Genomic DNA, 17,161 nt, shown 5'->3' with positions numbered 1-17,161 from the left:
ATTCTGATATTGATTAGAACAATATTCGTTCCTTTTTCTTCAACTCGGGTGGTTACATCCAAAGATTTTGATATGTCTTTCGTGTTCATTTCTCCTAATTTGTTTTTCAACGATTTTTTGTCATTTTTAAGTTTCTTAATTTGCGTCAATAAATTTTCATTGTGGTCCTTCGGGCAAGTAACTTCTTATTTTTTGACAACGGTGATTTTTTCAACTTCTCTTTGTATATTTTGTATCGTCTTTTTACTTTCTTGAAGAATTACTCTTGAGAGATCTTGTATGTCTTCTGGCATCATCTCACTTCAAGGTAATGTCTGTTAGCGTTATTTTTTTCTTTTTGTGGGAAAATGTCAAACCTTTTTTTCGTATTTGGAATAAAGGACCCTAGTGATTCCATCTAGGGCAAACCCAGAATCGCAAAATAAGATTTTAACGATGAATTGCGAGGCAAAAATATAGTCTCCAATGCATAGTTGTAGATTGTTTATGTTATATTGTTTATTATTCATCGGATCTGTCATTTCAATTAATTTCGATTGAGGAATCAGTAGTTGGCAAGCACATTCAGTACTAACATAATTTTTATCCCAAGTAGGATCGATAGAGATTATAACATCCCTTCCTGTAAGTGTCCTTTGATTTTAAATAGTGCATTAAGACACATCATAAGAGTTTTAGGAAATATTCCATCACTGAGCTCCATTTTTTGTTCCTTCATCATTTTCGAATTCCTCCATAAATTAACTCCCTTTGTGTTCGTCGATGCACCTAGAGTTTTAAAGGTAACCGCTTTAAGTATATATAAACTTTATATAAAAGTCTATATAATATAATCACCCTTTTTCAAAAGAAAAACTCTTTGAATTTTCTCCTTTAATGCGTACTTTTATACTTCAAATAGACCCTAAATATTGACTTGGTAATACAACAATAAGATTTTGCCTCTTTTGAACTTTGACATCGAACTTTGAACCCTTTTGAATTTTTTTCCTTTCAAATTTGTGTATTTCAATACTTTGTAATTTTTATCTTTTTATTTTTTTTAAAACCTTTTGTTTTATAATTGTATGGTTTTAATATATTTTTATTATTTTTTTCATTAAATACTTCACTTAATTGTAATTATAATTGATTTTTATTCTCATTCTAATTGATTTTTAATGAAAGTTATGACCATACGAACAGTGGCAAGAACCTTCGATGGTAAGGAATCAATAGATTTGACAACGAAAAATTGAATTTCACAACACCAACATGGATTTGTATAGAGAAAAGTTGTAAGGATAAGAGTACGGTATGGCGTGGAGAGGTAAAGGGCTGCCAAAAAATGATAGAGTAGAAATTGTGTTGCGTATTGTGCAACTGGAGGGGCAGCACATGGTCTACAGCAATGTTTGGCAGCACAGAAGGCTTCTAACGTGGGGATGGCAGCGGCTGAGAAATGTTGTATGACGGAGCGAGAAGCCGAGTACAGGTGGTATGTAGAACTAGGACAGTGGGGGACATCATCTCGGACGTCGGTTGGTCAACGAATTCAACGTTGCATGCTTGCTCTGGCAGCTAGATGAAAATAACCAAGCAGCAGCAGTGGAGGCAGCGGTCAATTGGGAAATCAGCGTCCCTAAGTTACAATGACGGGTGTTATTACAGGCCGATGATGGCAAGGAATTTATGTCGAACGATCGCTGTCGTAGGTTGCTGTCGGACGATTTTGATTTTGATTTTTGAATAAAATATTTATTTTTTTATATATACCTTTTTGTATTTATTTATTTTTCTCTCTCTTTTTTTAATCCCTTATATATATATGGGAAAAAAATAAAAGATAAAAAAAAAAAAAAAAAAAAAAAAAGTCAAGGTTTAAAATTTAAAAAGATATATATATCTTTTTTTTAATTTTAAATCTTGACTTCCTTTGTTTTTTTTTTTTTTTTTTCCCATATATATTTTCTAATTGCTTTTCCTTTTTTTAAATATTTTGACTTTTTATTTTTTTGAATATATTGACCTCTTTTTTATAACTTTGGTTCTCTTTTTTTCTTTTATAAATTGTTTCTTTTTCTTTTTTTCTTTTTTATTTAATTATTTTTTTATGGCCAAAGGCCTGAATGACCACACGAAACAGAGAAACTCCAAAATTATCTAGTGAAACACTTCAATCGCAACGACAACAAAGTTGACGGAGACTTTAATGACCAAAGGTCTAGATCAGAGAATGTGGCTCTGTGCAGCAGTTGAGTGCCCCGAGGATCAGATAGCTCTGATACCAATGTAACAAACAAAGTTTGTATATCCAGCGTAGGCATTTAATACCAATGTAACGAACAAAATTCGTATACTCAAAAGTTAAATATTCCAGAAGACTTGGAATATGAAGATCTTCGTTGAAGATATAAGAATATATATATTAAAATGTATGAATGAGAATGACGATACAAATGAGAGTGAGGGTTTGCTTATATACCCTAGGCAGGTACCTTTTCACGTACGGTCATGTCCTTAGAGACATACCTCTTCATTATTAACTACAAGTTAATTAATCATTATTTATGATTATTATTGTTTATATTTTGATTATTTTAAATATAATTATATTCATAACATATATCTTGACAAGTTCTTGAGTTATCCACCTTTCTAGCCTTGGACAAACTCATTTTAGTATTCTGTATCATTGTATCTTTGGCACAATTTTATACATGTGTTCTGACATTACAATTATATAGGTTCATTTATTTATATTATTTTTGGCATTTTCTAGGAGTTGCGCGTGCACTCTCACATTATATCTATACCAATTGTACTCTTCAGTCCCATTGACCTACTTTTGTAAGATGAAGCTAAAATCCTAGATCTTTCCCTCCCTCAAATTGCAACACTTAAGACATACCTTTTGGATAGCATGAAATAACACTTTCCCTAGTGGTAGCACATCCATTGACAAGGAACAATTCCCTTCCTACAAAACTATACCCTTCTATATGACACATGGCTCCTTCCTCTTCCCGTCTCTTTAACCCCATCAACACCTTGTGTTTTTCCTTCACCTCTCCTCCCAACTGTATCTCCCTTCTCCTAGATCTTCAAATCCTGACAGATCTCCATATCTCTTCTCAAATCCTCAAACTCACCTTTCCCCAACTAGACACCTATTATCTATTTTTTATTTTGTGCCCCACTTTCCATATCCAAAACTCATCTCTATCTATTACGTACATTGTCCAGATTAATATATTCAAAAATGGTTCAATGTACCACCTGCAAGAGTGGAGAAAGATAAACCCAGGTTCCAAATCAAGCAGTTCCACATGGAAATTTGTTGCATTGTTACAATTTGTGGGCTAAAGTTCACTGTTGATATGGCACAAGATATGCAATGACATCTCATAGGAGAATCAAGAAGAAATGATGAGATGACTCCTTCTCTAAATAGAAGAATAAATAGCACAGATGCATGCATCTGACTCATGCAGGAAACTGTCCAAGACTAAAAATGATTGACACACCTCTCTAGAACCAAGTCAACATGCAGGTTACAGCTATCCAGAAACAAGTCATCAACTTGCAACAAATGTTTATGATTGTTTTCAACAGAGCTTATAACAAAGGATAGGTAACGGCAAGTAGCCACCTCAAGCTGTTCCATGAAATGAAGATCCAAAAAAGGTGCCCCCTCACCCCCCATTCTGTCACTGACACTGCACCAATAATCAACAGACCCTCCGAGTGACAGGGCATTATCGACATCCCCAGCCACTCACAGTAGAGTTCCCTGAATGCTTGCTAATCTTAATGGTCTTGTGCAATTCAATTATCAGCATCTACTTTATCAAAAAATTTCATGTAAAGAAACTCTCATGTTAATATACTTGTAAAGCCCTCTAGCATTTTGTAAAACATGGCAGAAGGGAAAGATATGTAGGAAAAGCTTCAATACACAATTTATTCATATTTTTAAGAAAGAGAATAAATAAATAAATAAGATGTGAATCAGCTAGCCAGGTAGATAGCAAAGAAAGCCAATGTAATGCTTTGTTTCCACACCAATGAAAAATCCTTGTTTCTTTAAAAAACAAACATCTCTGTGGAAAATAAACCTTTAATTGCAAAACAGTCTTTGAGTTGCGCAAGTCCCACAGCCGTACTGTGTGATCATATGAACCTGTAGCCCTGTCCATATAAAAAACTGTAAGTAAAATAAATTTAAATAATGAATGCCACTAGACGCATGTAACCATAAAGCCTAATCACACCATAAATTAACACTCGATGGACTTGCAGCACCACAGCGAACATAGTCCTTATGCCCTTCTAGATTTAGTAACTCTTCCTGTATAAACACAAAAAAGAAGTCAATTGACCTGCAGATACCAGTGGGTGATATGGTCTACGGTGTTGAAAATTTAGAGTCTTTCAAACGAAAATCAACAAAATATAATTACTGCAATACCTGGGTTGTGATATCCCACCACTTGACCATGCTATCATCACCACCTGAAAGTAGATGAAGTTTGTCCTGTGGAGAATACCTTACAACTCGAACAGGCCTGCATAGAGTACCATCCAATTAAGGCAAAAATATGTTAAATAAAGTTGCATGTTTGAGAATTCTTTAGAATAAATGCAACAAAACTGTAGAACAAGATGGCAAGAAGTGGGAAGGGACAAATTTCCCAAGATAACAGAGATTTCTTCATGCAATGCATTTTAACTTTTTTAATACAAGCCCAGATGGTCATGTTAATTGAAAGACGAATATATCTGTTTAATGGTATGTTGGTGTGCCATTGCTTTTACTTAAATTTGTTTGATTAATCCTCATGCGCTTTAATCTAAACTGTGGGTATAACTTCAAACAATCAAGAAGAAAAGGCTTCAAATGCACACTCCGCTTCTCACAAGAAAGAAAACTCCAAGAAGTCAAGAGGGCCAAGAAGGAAAGTCGATATGTCTAATCTAAGATAGAATGCTACCAATGTCACAAAATGAGTCACTATAGAAGTGATTGTCCTAACAATCCGAAGAACAAGAAAAGAAGCAGAGACCAAGCCAATGTTGTTGAAGAAGGATCTCCAAAGAAGAAGAAGCCTGAAGAAATGGATATAAGGGACTTTACACTACTAAGTCCTTTGATCTAAGCTTTAGTTATTTTATTTTTGATTTTTAGTATTTTTAGGTTTAGCATATTTTGGAAAAACAATTTTTATATGTTCTTAAGGTTATAGGTATCCCTCAAGCTTAGAGGGAGCCCTCACCAACCTCCAAAGATAGTATCTTATTACCTTTTTCATTGCTAGTCTTCCTTACTTATCTAGTTTTGCTTGCATTAAATACTAATCACATTTCCATTCATATCCTTGTTTAGGAAAAACCTGCTGAAGACTCAAGGAAGAAGACCTCACAAGACAAAACACTGGAATTGCAAGGTTTGTTAAGAAACAAAAAGGCATGTCTTGAACTACAAGTTTTTGCTCTCTCCATATCATTTTTGATAAACTATTACTAACATCTTTGTGTCTAGCTTTCTTGAATCTTAAAGATTCTTGATTGGGTGATTCATCATTAGATAAATCTACCCTCCTCATATCTTTGATTACTCTTGTGGAACCCTAGAAAGGTTCTTTGTGAAAAGAACTAACTTAAGGCTATGTCAATGATAATGTGTGGTACACTATCCTACTTAGGGTTATTGTTGAAGTCAAAAGAAAATGTCTGATGCCTTGATGATGTCATGGTTGGGGTTTTGGTATGGGTATGAAAACCCTAACTTGTTAGGGTTGAGTGGTAATGTCTGAAATCCCGAACCTTTGAAGTATTGGTAATTTAGGGTTTGCTATGCTTTGTATTGAAACCCTAGATCATTAGGGTTTGGTATGGTGTATAAGCAAGACCCTTATAATGTCCTAGAAATGAAATCCTTTGCATGTGTGTTTGTCCGATCAAACACTAGTCTGATCAAGTTTGTTATATGTCTAACTTTTATTGATATTTGTGTCTTTGGGTTTGACTAACACATGTTATGATATGCTTGTGCATGATGATGGAATCCTAGATGTATGAGTTGACCTAATTGTTGATAGTCATGAGTCCTAGGGTTTGGAACTAAGCTTTAGTCGAAGTTTGATTCTCTAGTATGATTGTATTTGTGAATTCTAGGGTTTTGTAACTAAACCTTTGTAGAAGTTGAAATCTCTGATATATGATGACAGTGTGATAATTTGGGATTTATGAAAATTTGATAAATCTGAAATTGTATTGTGGTTGTTGAGATTTAGTAAAATCTAGGGTTTACAACAAATCCTAGTGGAAGCTAGTCATGTTGTTACTTTGACTTGTGATTGGTTTTGAATGTCAAAACTCATGAAATCTAGGGTTTCGCACTAAATCCTAGTCAAAAGTCTAATATATGAATTCTAACGTTGTTAGATACATTGTAGATCTATATTTGTTTGAATTGTTTCTAGGGTTTGCAATATGTTGTAGTAGGTTATGTGATAACTCTAGAAGAAACATTGAAACCCCAAATGTAATGAAGGTTGTTATGAAATACTCAAAGTCTTGATGATATAGTCTAGGGTTCATGACAAAAACCCTAGCAAGAAGTTGAAGAATAGGTGTCTCTTGTTTGTAATCAAGTTTGGGTATTTGATGTATAAAGTTGAATGCTTCCATTATTATATGATTTTGGTATGCTTAACTTCATGCTTCTATAGATTTCATTGTACTCACTATCTAAGTAGTGCAGGTACATAATCTTCAAGATGGAGAATATGCTCGTAAAGTAAAAGCATCATAAAGAAAGTTATGTGAATGATGATGACTCTGATAAGAAGAATGGAAGCCATGAAGAATTCTCCAATGTCATAGAAAAGAAGTGGAGCTCGCTAAGTTAAAAGGGAGCTTGAATGAAAGAAATCTCCCTAAGTTGAGAGGGAGCTTGGATGAAAGGGATCTCCCTAAGTTGAGAGGGAGGGCATATAATAGTCATATTGAAAATTGGAGAATGTATTTTGAGGTGTTGCTAAAAAAGGAAAGCAGGATTCGGTTGTAGAATGTGTTGCTGCATGAAAAGTAGGAAAGGAAGTTGTATGGTTGAGGAATCTTTTGTCAAGATTCATTTGGAAAGCTCTAAGTCCTACTGTGAAAATTTAAGAAGCAACATCAAGATGTCTGAAAGACCCCAGAGGTTTTTGTTTACTTATGTACATTTGAAAGATTGTTGCTAATTGGGGTTGTGTTTGTACAGGTAAATCTCTCAGAAGATTTGATAGCATGTTTTACATGCTTTTTGTTATTCATCGATTTGATCAAGAGAGATTTGTTGTGGCCGATCTAGTTGATCGGGATGGATTTTTTACCGATTGAATAATCGAGAGTGTTGAGGCTTTGTGTGTAAGACATGTTGCCTGGGAGGACATCTGACCGACACTTTGTGTTGATGTCTAGTTCCCGAAGTAGGGAGAGTGGCGTTGGTCATAGAGCTCTGACCTAGGATACGCAACTAGATCCCGGAGTTGATGGTTATAAAGTACGCCTGATGGTACCTAGAGAGGTTGAAAGCTTTAGTCCATCTTAATCCCACCTGGATAGATTGTCCTAGTCAGGAATCTAGTCCATGGCATTGCGATGCCTAAACTCTTGGAGGACCTTGGATAGATTGCCCTGGTCAGGAATCTAGTCCATGCCATTGCGGTGCCTAAATTCTTCATGGTTCATGTGTTATGAGATCTACCTTGTAATTGTTATTATGAATACCTCCCTAGTAAAGAGGGAGTGTTGAAATATGTCACTAGGTTCGGTCTTCATAAACGTATTTGAGTCACAATGAAATGTACTTATCAAAAGAATGAAGAAAATATTATTATTACTATTATTACGACTTATTAAAGCATGGGTTTCATGCTTGGGTCATCTTGTTTTAGGTCAAAGTCCCCATTAAGGACTTCCAGGATTTATTATGAGTCATTAGAGTCATTGTCCATTAAAAGAGACCCTTCTTGGGCTTCCGAATCATGTAAAAGAATTATTTTTGACTCAAAAATGAATTTAATCTCCTCCACACCAAGTCAGCCTCAAAAAGGGTAATTTGACCTCACTGGAAGGCTATATATACAAGGCAGTTCGAATTCATTTAGAAAAATTCACTCTCTCACACATAGTTCGATACCTGAAGCTAGAAGCTGAGAAGTGCGAAGTTGGAAAAGAGTCCGAAAAGGAGTGCGAATTTTTGGAGGAAGAAGGAAGACACCAAGATCGAAATTTTGGGCCATCTCTCTCTCACTTCTGAGGTGCATAAAGGGAGATCGAAGTTTTCTTTGTCTAATCAAAGCTGCTAATGTTGTTGCTACTGGGTCGAAGTTGCTACTGCATGTTGATGCTGCTAGGTCGAACTTCGAAGTTGATTTTGAAGAGTTATCATCTGCTAGAAGGATTGAGGGCTGACTTGGTGTGGAGGAAGTCTTTGTCTCAAGAGTCTTGGATTATCTCGAGAAAATATTGAAGGAAGAATTGTTGACTGGGCTTTCCCCTAGAGAGGGTTTTTTCCCTGGCTGTCCGCCTACATCTGTTGTCCTTGTGCTATTGTTTTGGTAATTGCTTGATGAACTAAAAAATAAAATAACATAAAGATAACAAAAAACAAAAAAAATCACAAGTAATTATCTATATAAGAAAATCTTTATGCCTTTCTGATTTTTTAACATACCGTTCTACTTTACATCTATGACATTTAATTAAACAATTCCTTGGACATTTTTTGCGGGGAGTTTTATATCATTTTGGAACTTATTTGGGAATTTCACCTTCTAATGTTTTTCACTGTGTCCATCCCCTTGTCCCCTGGATACCTGGGGATAGATTCCAGCCCTGACAAAAACCCATTCCCCCATCTGATCCCCCTTCCTCTGCCAGTAAATCGTCAAGCACATCCCTTTGCTTGCTTGCCTACTTCCCCATTTATCTTCTTGTATGCACTGGCTGATAATATTCTACTACATGTTCTCAAGATATCTGATTGTTAATATTGTGATTATGTCAATAATGAGTGAAAAGTATTTCAGCAATCAGTTGATGTGGGCATGTATCTATGTTTCTTCCTACTCTTCAAGTGACATGCCCACTCGGTACTGAGGATTCTTCCCTTCCCCTTGTACTCTCTTTGGAGCCATCCCTCCAAAGCATTTTGATTTTTGGCCCTTGGCAGTCCAGGTATCACTCTAGCGTTTCCAGCAGCACTTTCTTCTTGTCTTTTTCTATAGGATGGCCCTCCCACAAGGTATTGACTCTATCGTACAGAGCAGTCCCATTGACCTATTTATGGTCGTCTGTTCAACATTAACAAAATGATCTTATCTTATGTTTGTCTTTTTATGTGTATAAAATTCTAAGTAGATGTATCGCTGTATGTGTATTGAAAACAAGAAAAATGAAGACAACAATAAATTCACCTCCAAATATTTAGTTCAAATAATCAATATTCCCCTGCACCATACTCACACTTTACTATATTATCAATACATCCATGTTCTTCTACAAAATGCAGGTAGAAAGCCACAACTTTAAAGTCAAAGAAGTTCTCAAAATTCTAAGCCAGATAAACTGCCGGCACAAATAGCTTTACCTGCCATGCCCCTTCAGTTGCCGGAGAACCATTTGAGACTTTGCATTGAAGACCTTTACAACCAAACAATTATCTATGAGGTTTATATACAGCCCTCCTTGATATGTAAAGAAAGTAATTTCCAGAAATGCATTGGACTGTTTAGCATCTTTGTCTGATAAAACTAAATTAAGCAAACAAATTCCAAATAGAATTAACTTAGCTCACCTGAATGACCCCTGTCTCACCCCCAGCAGCAATAATCTGTCCATCAGAACGAAATACTCCCGAATATGCCTGCATCAAAGCAGCTCAAGGCACTTATATCATCAATTTAGATAAAACATTATCAAAGGTTTTCAAGCAATTTGAACACAACCCAACCGTAGGCAAGAAACCAGTGCCCAGAATCAAATATTCTGAAAATAAATGGACGAGTCAGCGATGGCTGCAGGCTAAGAGGAAAAAAACAATTTTCCACCCGTCAGAACTTAAGACATAAAAAGACAACCATGAGGCTATTCCAATTAAATATTGGGTTCTAAATTACATGATTAGGGAGTGCCCTGCCACATATGTATGCAGGCATCAGAAAGAAAATATTTAGTGTCCAAAAATACATTATCAGAAATATAGTTACTAGAAATGCAACTTGCAACAAAGCATGCAAGGGCCCCCTTACTGTAATAAAGCATTCATCGCTAACAATTTGATACCTCTTAGTCAGCTAAGGGATTTCACATTTAAGACGTGAGTGAAATACAAAGTGCATCCACCTTGGCTGTAAAGAATTTTAATTCTGTAGACCATCCCAGTTTCAAGATTTTTGCATAGAGTTTAACGCCCACAGCACCACAAGTTAGCTGATATGTAAACATTTAATACAAATTATTTTGAAACATTCAGGACTACCCTACTTCATTTGATTTTCCAGCTGATAAGAAAATGAAGACACAAGCATACTCAGATCTTTACAGAGTGATTTTTGGTCTAACTTGACCCTTGAAAAACCCCAAAACCAGTATTAAGGAGGATTTATTATTTGCTTCTCAGGAATATTATTACAGAGATAATTATAACAAATTGTACTTATCTCTCTCTTGGAAAGAGTGCCAATGTCAGCCCTCGATTTCTGGGCCACAGACTATGCTTCTCTGCCCAAAATTATCAGACCTCTGTTCAGCCTTTACTGCCTGGAAAATCAAGCTTCAGACTGACTGTCTTTCCTGGAAATTCAAGCCCACAGACTTTGCTTCGACTGCCTTGTAACTTGGGCCAGTCAAACTAGTATTTAATGCACAGATCTCCTACAAATCAGCACTGACAGGCCTGCAATCATTTCCTTGATTTGTGTGCTGCATGTCTCTCTGCCTATGTCTCGAATTCGCACTGGCTGCTACAGGAATAGGCCTTGAACTGTGTGCAGAAAGTTGACTTGGTGCCTGGAAATGCGTGCAGCCTGTGTCTCTTCTCTGCCATGAAAAATCCTCCACAAATAGTCCCTCCTTCAACCTTGAACTGAGTGCTAAAGTCTGCTGTTTATCTCCTAGATTTTTGTGCCCCCTTCCTTAGGCTTGAACTCAGCCTCCTAGGAATTCAAGCCTGCTGTAGCAAATAAATTCTCTACTGTAGAAGCCCTTCTCCTTCAGTTGTTCTCCTCCTCTTCCTTTGCTCTCCTTCTCCTCTCCAAATGCACAGGAAGAATAATAGAGCTTCTCACCTTTTTCTCCCTTTTTAGCTCTCATTAAGATAGGAAACTCTCATCCTTTTGATCAAGGGCTGAGATTAGATCTCAGCCCTCTAGATCAATGGTGGAGATCATTCCCTCACTTGACCCCCTTTTCATGTGGTCCCCCTCATTAATGACTCCTAGTCACTTTATAACTTTATATTTGTACCATGTACTTTTTCTCCACATAAAGTCAACTTTAAAACATAAAATGGCTTTAATATTAGAAAGTACATAGTACTTAACGTAACTTTATAACATGACTTTAATATAACTCATAAAGTCACACATGCTAAAAAGGTGTTATAAAGTGTTTCCCTAGGCAAAAAGGCAAATGCATTAGGAAACACCTCCTTGGTACCTTTTTCTTCAACACTCCCTCTTACCGAAGAAGGTGTTTCTCACCAATCACATCCTATCTCTGAAATACACGTGCTTACCCCTTCGCAGTGACTTGGTAAGAATATGTGCGCAACCTGTTCCCCAAATGTTAAAGGTGACATTCTCATTTATCTTTCATTTTTATCCTTTTACTTAAATTTTTAACATTACCATGAAATGACTCAAGATGTTTGAGAGTGGTTTTGACCTCATTGGATTTCATATGGAGAAAGTAAAATTTTAGATATCACTCAAAATCCATCATACTTAATAGTTTTCCAAGATTTCAGGAATTGCAACAGTACATTGGATTTTCTCATGTACAAGGGGTATGGAACTAGTGTTTAATCAAAAGAGCCAAGCCCTCTATGTACCTTGATGTTAGTGGCATTGGTTGTTGAACTCCTTTATGATAAGCCTACTAAAAAAAATGCCCATCACTCAAACAAAATCTTGACATGACATGCTATGGTTTTTCTATCTCATTTAATGCTTAGAGGGTGATATTGATGACGAAGATCCCAACATAGGCAATGATTTTAATGATATGTAGGTATTTGTTGTGGCATAAAAAATTTGGATGCTACAAGCCATGTGGAGCTTGTTTGCTGGTATATTTTCGTATTAGAGATGGATTGCACTCAGTGCTATTTTGGTTATGTGCACCCTTACATGCTATATAAATGCGAACTTTTTCTTATTTGTGTATAAATGGTTTGGATTCATATGGATGCACATGAATATATGTGTTTTTCTTTAAAATTTGAATATTTTATGTGTTTTGGTTGACTGGTTTTTTGGTCCAGTATTTTTACCGGTTGTCGTATGTTAATTTATGGTATGTTCTATGCTTAAATCAGTTTACTTAAATTTCTTCTTATTAGCCATTGTTTAGCAATCACATTAACATAAAGTAAAATGTTGATAGAACATTAATAGATCGAAAGAAAACAAGCCAAGACAAGAGACACCAGATGTGGTGGCTAGCCAAGGACAAACCCCAATGTGGGGAAACCCTTTGATCAATTCTTCTATAATCTTCAATAGTTCAGCAGAGAGAGAAATAGTACAAATATACAAATCTGTAATTTTATGACAGCAGCAGCAAACCCTAACCAGCAAAGTCAAAGCTGGTCAAACAAGATAGAATTGACCTCCAATTAGCTTGGTCAATATCCCAGTCAACTCGGCCTCCAACAGCAAGAAGAGGCAGCCCAAAAACAGTCTGAAAAACCCAGTCAAATGAAGTCAACCTGCTGCCAGCAATTAGGGCAGTCAACGCTGGTCAAACCTGAGGTCAGAATGCCTCGGTTTGCATGCCAAAATCTGTGGCCTGCCTAGGAGAGACAGCCACACCAAAACCGCAGCCCTAGAAAGTCCACGTTGGTCAACGCTGGTCAAAGATACATCTGCAGCCCTGGTCAACGCAGTCAAACAGTTCTGCGTCCTCAAATCTACGTCCTCCAACTTCGTCCTTCTGCGTCCTCCTCCTTCCCACATGTGTGTTCTCCTTGTGTGTAAACCCAATCAACTAAGGAAAGAAGAATGTGAGAGATGAGATGAGTGAATAATGCCTCAACCTATCTTGTATTTATATGAAAAGTTGAGGATGTGTGCCACACATTTAGCTGCTGACCGACCTTGACAATTTGTCAAGTAAATACAAATATATTCATATCTCCATAAATACATGTCGGAATCAGATGATCGTTGGATCAATCCTACACCTCTCGACGAGAGGAATCCAAGAAAAATATCAGTTGCCATAAATAATATGACCCACATAGAGTTTGGCCCTAGTTTCCAATTTTAACACCGTACGGTTCTGACCAGTTCCCGGTTCGGAGGGGTCTACCGGTTCAATCACTGGTCTGGTTCTGATAACTATGCCTTATACACATTACGATTGTATGACTCACAGTGTCAACTCACTTGCTTGTTTCAAAGGTTGTTTGCATAATCTCTTATGTTGATAATTGCAGCCAAGGCAAATCCCTAACAATGATGGTGGTTAGGCCTATTATCCAAATGGGGCTCCTACTCCAAATGGTGTGAGGTCTAGTTGGGACTTCATACCAGGGAGATCCCCTGCGTTGGCAGACTTCTAGCACCGTCAACACCTCCACTGGAACTTCTCCTCTTGATGAGGAAGCCCCTCCTGTTGTCTGTGGTAAACCTATACTCTGAGATCATATGCCTGATGATCCTGGGCTCTGTGAACTTGTTACCCCAAAAGTAGTTGATTCTCCTAATCCTAGTGTACCACCTGAAGATCTTGATACCTATGGTGTGGGCCCCTACTGATTTACCCAATCAACCTCCCAAGACCTCCTCAAGGCCCCCTCCTCCTCAAATCTCACATCCCGCCTTAGGACAACTTTCCTCAGCACAAGAATGCATATACGGTAGACCTTGTTCGTCTCACAATAACCCACAAAGATACCCTTCTCTGCAATGGGTTCCAACTTCAAGGCACCCAAAAATCCTGAGGTGCCCAATCTCCGGCTTCTTCTCAGAAAAAGTCTCCTCCGAGTCTTACTCCCCAAGACTATGTGGATTCCTGTTTTGCAAATATATTGTAGTGTTACACACCTCAACCTATAAAAACAAAAGGTAGCCTTTGATCATGCAACATAGCTCTAGTTATGATTCTCCTAATCCTAGTGTACCACCTGAAGATCTTGATACCTATGGTGTGGCCCCCTACTGCTTTACCCAATCAACCTCCCAAGAGCTCCTCAAGGCCCCCTCCTCCTCAAATCTCACATCCCGCCTTAGGACAACTTTCCTCAGCACAAGAATGTATATACGGTAGACCTTGTTCGTCTCACAGTAACCCACAAAGATACCCTTCTCTGCAGTGGGTTCCAGCTTCAAGGCACCCAAAAATCCTGAGGTGCCCAATCTCTAGCTTCTTCCCAGAAAAAGCCTCCTCCGAGTCTTACTCCCCAAGACTATGTGGATTCATGTTTTGCAAATATATTGTAGCGTTACACACCTCAACCCATAAAAACAAAAGGTATCCTTTGATCATGCAACATAGCTCTAGTTATGATTCTCCTAATCCTAGTGTACCACCTGAAGATCTTGATACCTATGGTGTGGCCCCCTAGTACCTACTGCTTTACCCAATCAACCTCCCAAGACCTCCTCAAGGCCCCCTCCTCCTCAAATCTCACATCCCGCCTTAGGACAACTTTCCTCAGCACAAGAATGTATATACGGTAGACCTTGTTCGTCTCACAGTAACCCACAAAGATACCCTTCTCTGCAGTGGGTTCCAGCTTCAAGGCACCCAAAAATCCTGAGGTGCCCAATCTCCGGCTTCTTCCCAGAAAAAGCCTCCTCCGAGTCTTACTCCCCAAGACTATGTGGATTCTTGTTTTGCAAATATATTGTAGTGTTACACACCTCAACCCATAAAAACAAAAGGTAGCCTTTGATCATGCAACATAGCTCTAGTTACACCCACTAAGGCACTATTCTTAATTTCTTCCTCTCTGCCACCCCATTTTTCTAGGGGTTATAAGGCACTATGTAGTATGTACTCCCTCCTGATGCCAGCACTCTTATAGAACTCCATCTCCTTGTAGGTATACTTGCCTCCATTGTCTAATCTCAACACCTTAATCTTCTTCCTCGTCTAGTTTTCCACAAGAGCCTTGAACTCTAGGAACCGCTTGAAGACCTAATCCTTGGCCTTTAGAAAGAAAATCCAAGTCTTCCTGGAGTAGTCATCAATGAAGCTCACATAATATTCATGTTCACTCAATGATACATGAGACATAGGACCACACACATCACAATGTACCAAGCCTAGGATACCTGCTACGCTATTATCACTGCTTGGGAAGGTTGTCTTGGTGTACTTTCTCAAAGCACAGCCCCTGCACACATCATGATGCTCATTGTTGAACTCTATTTAACTTGTAAGTTTGTAACCATCTCTCTCAGCATCCTGAACGCTCCATGGTGCAAGTGGGCCATCCTCCCGTGCCATATCTCACACAACTCACTATTGTTAATTTGTTGGTCAATGCCACTAAGGCTCTAGAAGGCTAAAACATAAACCTGTAAAGTCTCCCACTGTGGACCCCAATCACTCTAACAGCCTCACTATTGGTTCGCCTTTGATATATAAGCACATGTCCTCCTCGGAACACCACCTCATACCCCTTGTCCTCAATACTAGAGATTGAAATCAAGCTCTTCTTCAGCCCTGGATCATAAAGAACATTCGTCACTTTCAAAGGAGGTGATGACTCCCTCTAAAAGGATATTGTTTCCACTCCTGCTATTCTGACCTTGGAGTTATCTCCAAGCGCAACCTCCAAGTCAATATCATCCTATGTGAGACTCATGAAATGCTCTCTCACTCCACTCATATGGCAGGAAACTCCACTGTTTACAAACCACACACCGGAAGACATGACACTAGTGGCAAGACTCACCACTAAAGCAAACTCTGTGTCAAATCTGGAAGCGAACTCATCCACCCATGTCGAAGCTGCAATGCCCTTCTTCTTTCCCTTCTTGTTGGGACACTAACCAACATAGCAACGCAACTTCCCACAAGCAAATCATTTCACTTTTCTCATGTCCTTCTCCTTAGCCTTATGCTTCCCCTTCTGTTGCTTGGCTCCACTAAAAGACCACTTCTTGGCCTTCTTCTTTCCCTTAGTTACGAGGGAAACACTCTCCTACTCATCTACCCCACCACATCGACTACTAATTTTTGCACTCCTCCTGGTCTCCTTCTGGATGAAATCATCTCACATTCTCCTCCAGTTTGGAAAATGCTCTCTGGCTACAATGCAATATATTAATTCATCCCACTAGTGGGAAAACCATCTAGTCTCGTCCTAACCAACTACTCCTCAAGGATAACCTCTCCCACTAAAGCCAACTCACCTCTCCCCTGTGTGATCTTGGTGAGGTATGAGGTCATCGTGTTAGTGTTGGTCCTTGGTGTTTCTTAACTTCTAAAGCAACACCATCTTCCTATTCTCATTAGAGCTCTAGTGAAGTGTGACAAGGGAATCCCACATCTCGTCGGCAAACTTCATCCCTGTCACATGAGGGAATAGATGGTCTTTAATAGCATCAAGAATGATTCTCCTTGCCTTCACATTCTGCTTGTTGAAGTCAACCAACTGAGTTGGATCAATGGGAGGTTGCACTGGACTCTCCACAATGTCCCACACCTCAACTTCCTCAAGCAGTAGCATCATTCTCTCCTTCCAAGGGCCAAAATTTTCAGCCCCACTCAGCCTATCTTCTACCCTCAAACCAGTAGCCATCTGACCTCCACAACCAACACAAATTTTTCAATCACTGAAGATTGTCACTCCTCCCTCTCAACCACTGTACTTTGGTATTTAAGGTGGTTTTTAGGTGATTGTTCATTGTCTTATAGCAGATTTTTACTTGTTGGTGTCTCTTGTTAGCTGAAG

At 38.2% G+C, this 17,161-nt stretch overlaps 1 protein-coding gene across 1 annotated transcript in view; it reads right to left on the bottom strand.

Moving 5' to 3' along the window:
• The window catches only part of LOC149195074 (protein SLOW WALKER 1-like), a 255,714-nt gene that overhangs the window by 192,244 nt on the left and 46,309 nt on the right, over positions 1-17,161 (bottom strand). The window contains exons 3-7 of the mRNA XM_089405238.1: positions 9,827-9,895; positions 9,620-9,672; positions 4,451-4,547; positions 4,254-4,330; positions 4,098-4,170 (exon numbers count right to left, since the gene is read on the bottom strand). Of these exons, the coding sequence (XP_089261364.1) occupies positions 4,098-4,170; positions 4,254-4,330; positions 4,451-4,547; positions 9,620-9,672; positions 9,827-9,895 (369 nt within the window). The remainder of the gene's footprint in view (positions 1-4,097; positions 4,171-4,253; positions 4,331-4,450; positions 4,548-9,619; positions 9,673-9,826; positions 9,896-17,161) is intronic.

Source organism: Pinus tabuliformis, chromosome 2_2 (assembly GCF_031772625.1).
Source record: "Pinus tabuliformis cultivar Carrire ecotype Pingquan chromosome 2_2, CPIR1, whole genome shotgun sequence".
NCBI lineage: Eukaryota > Viridiplantae > Streptophyta > Pinopsida > Pinales > Pinaceae > Pinus > Pinus tabuliformis.
Note: the sequence above shows the minus strand (reverse complement) of the source record. Positions and strands in the feature narration are given on the sequence as shown.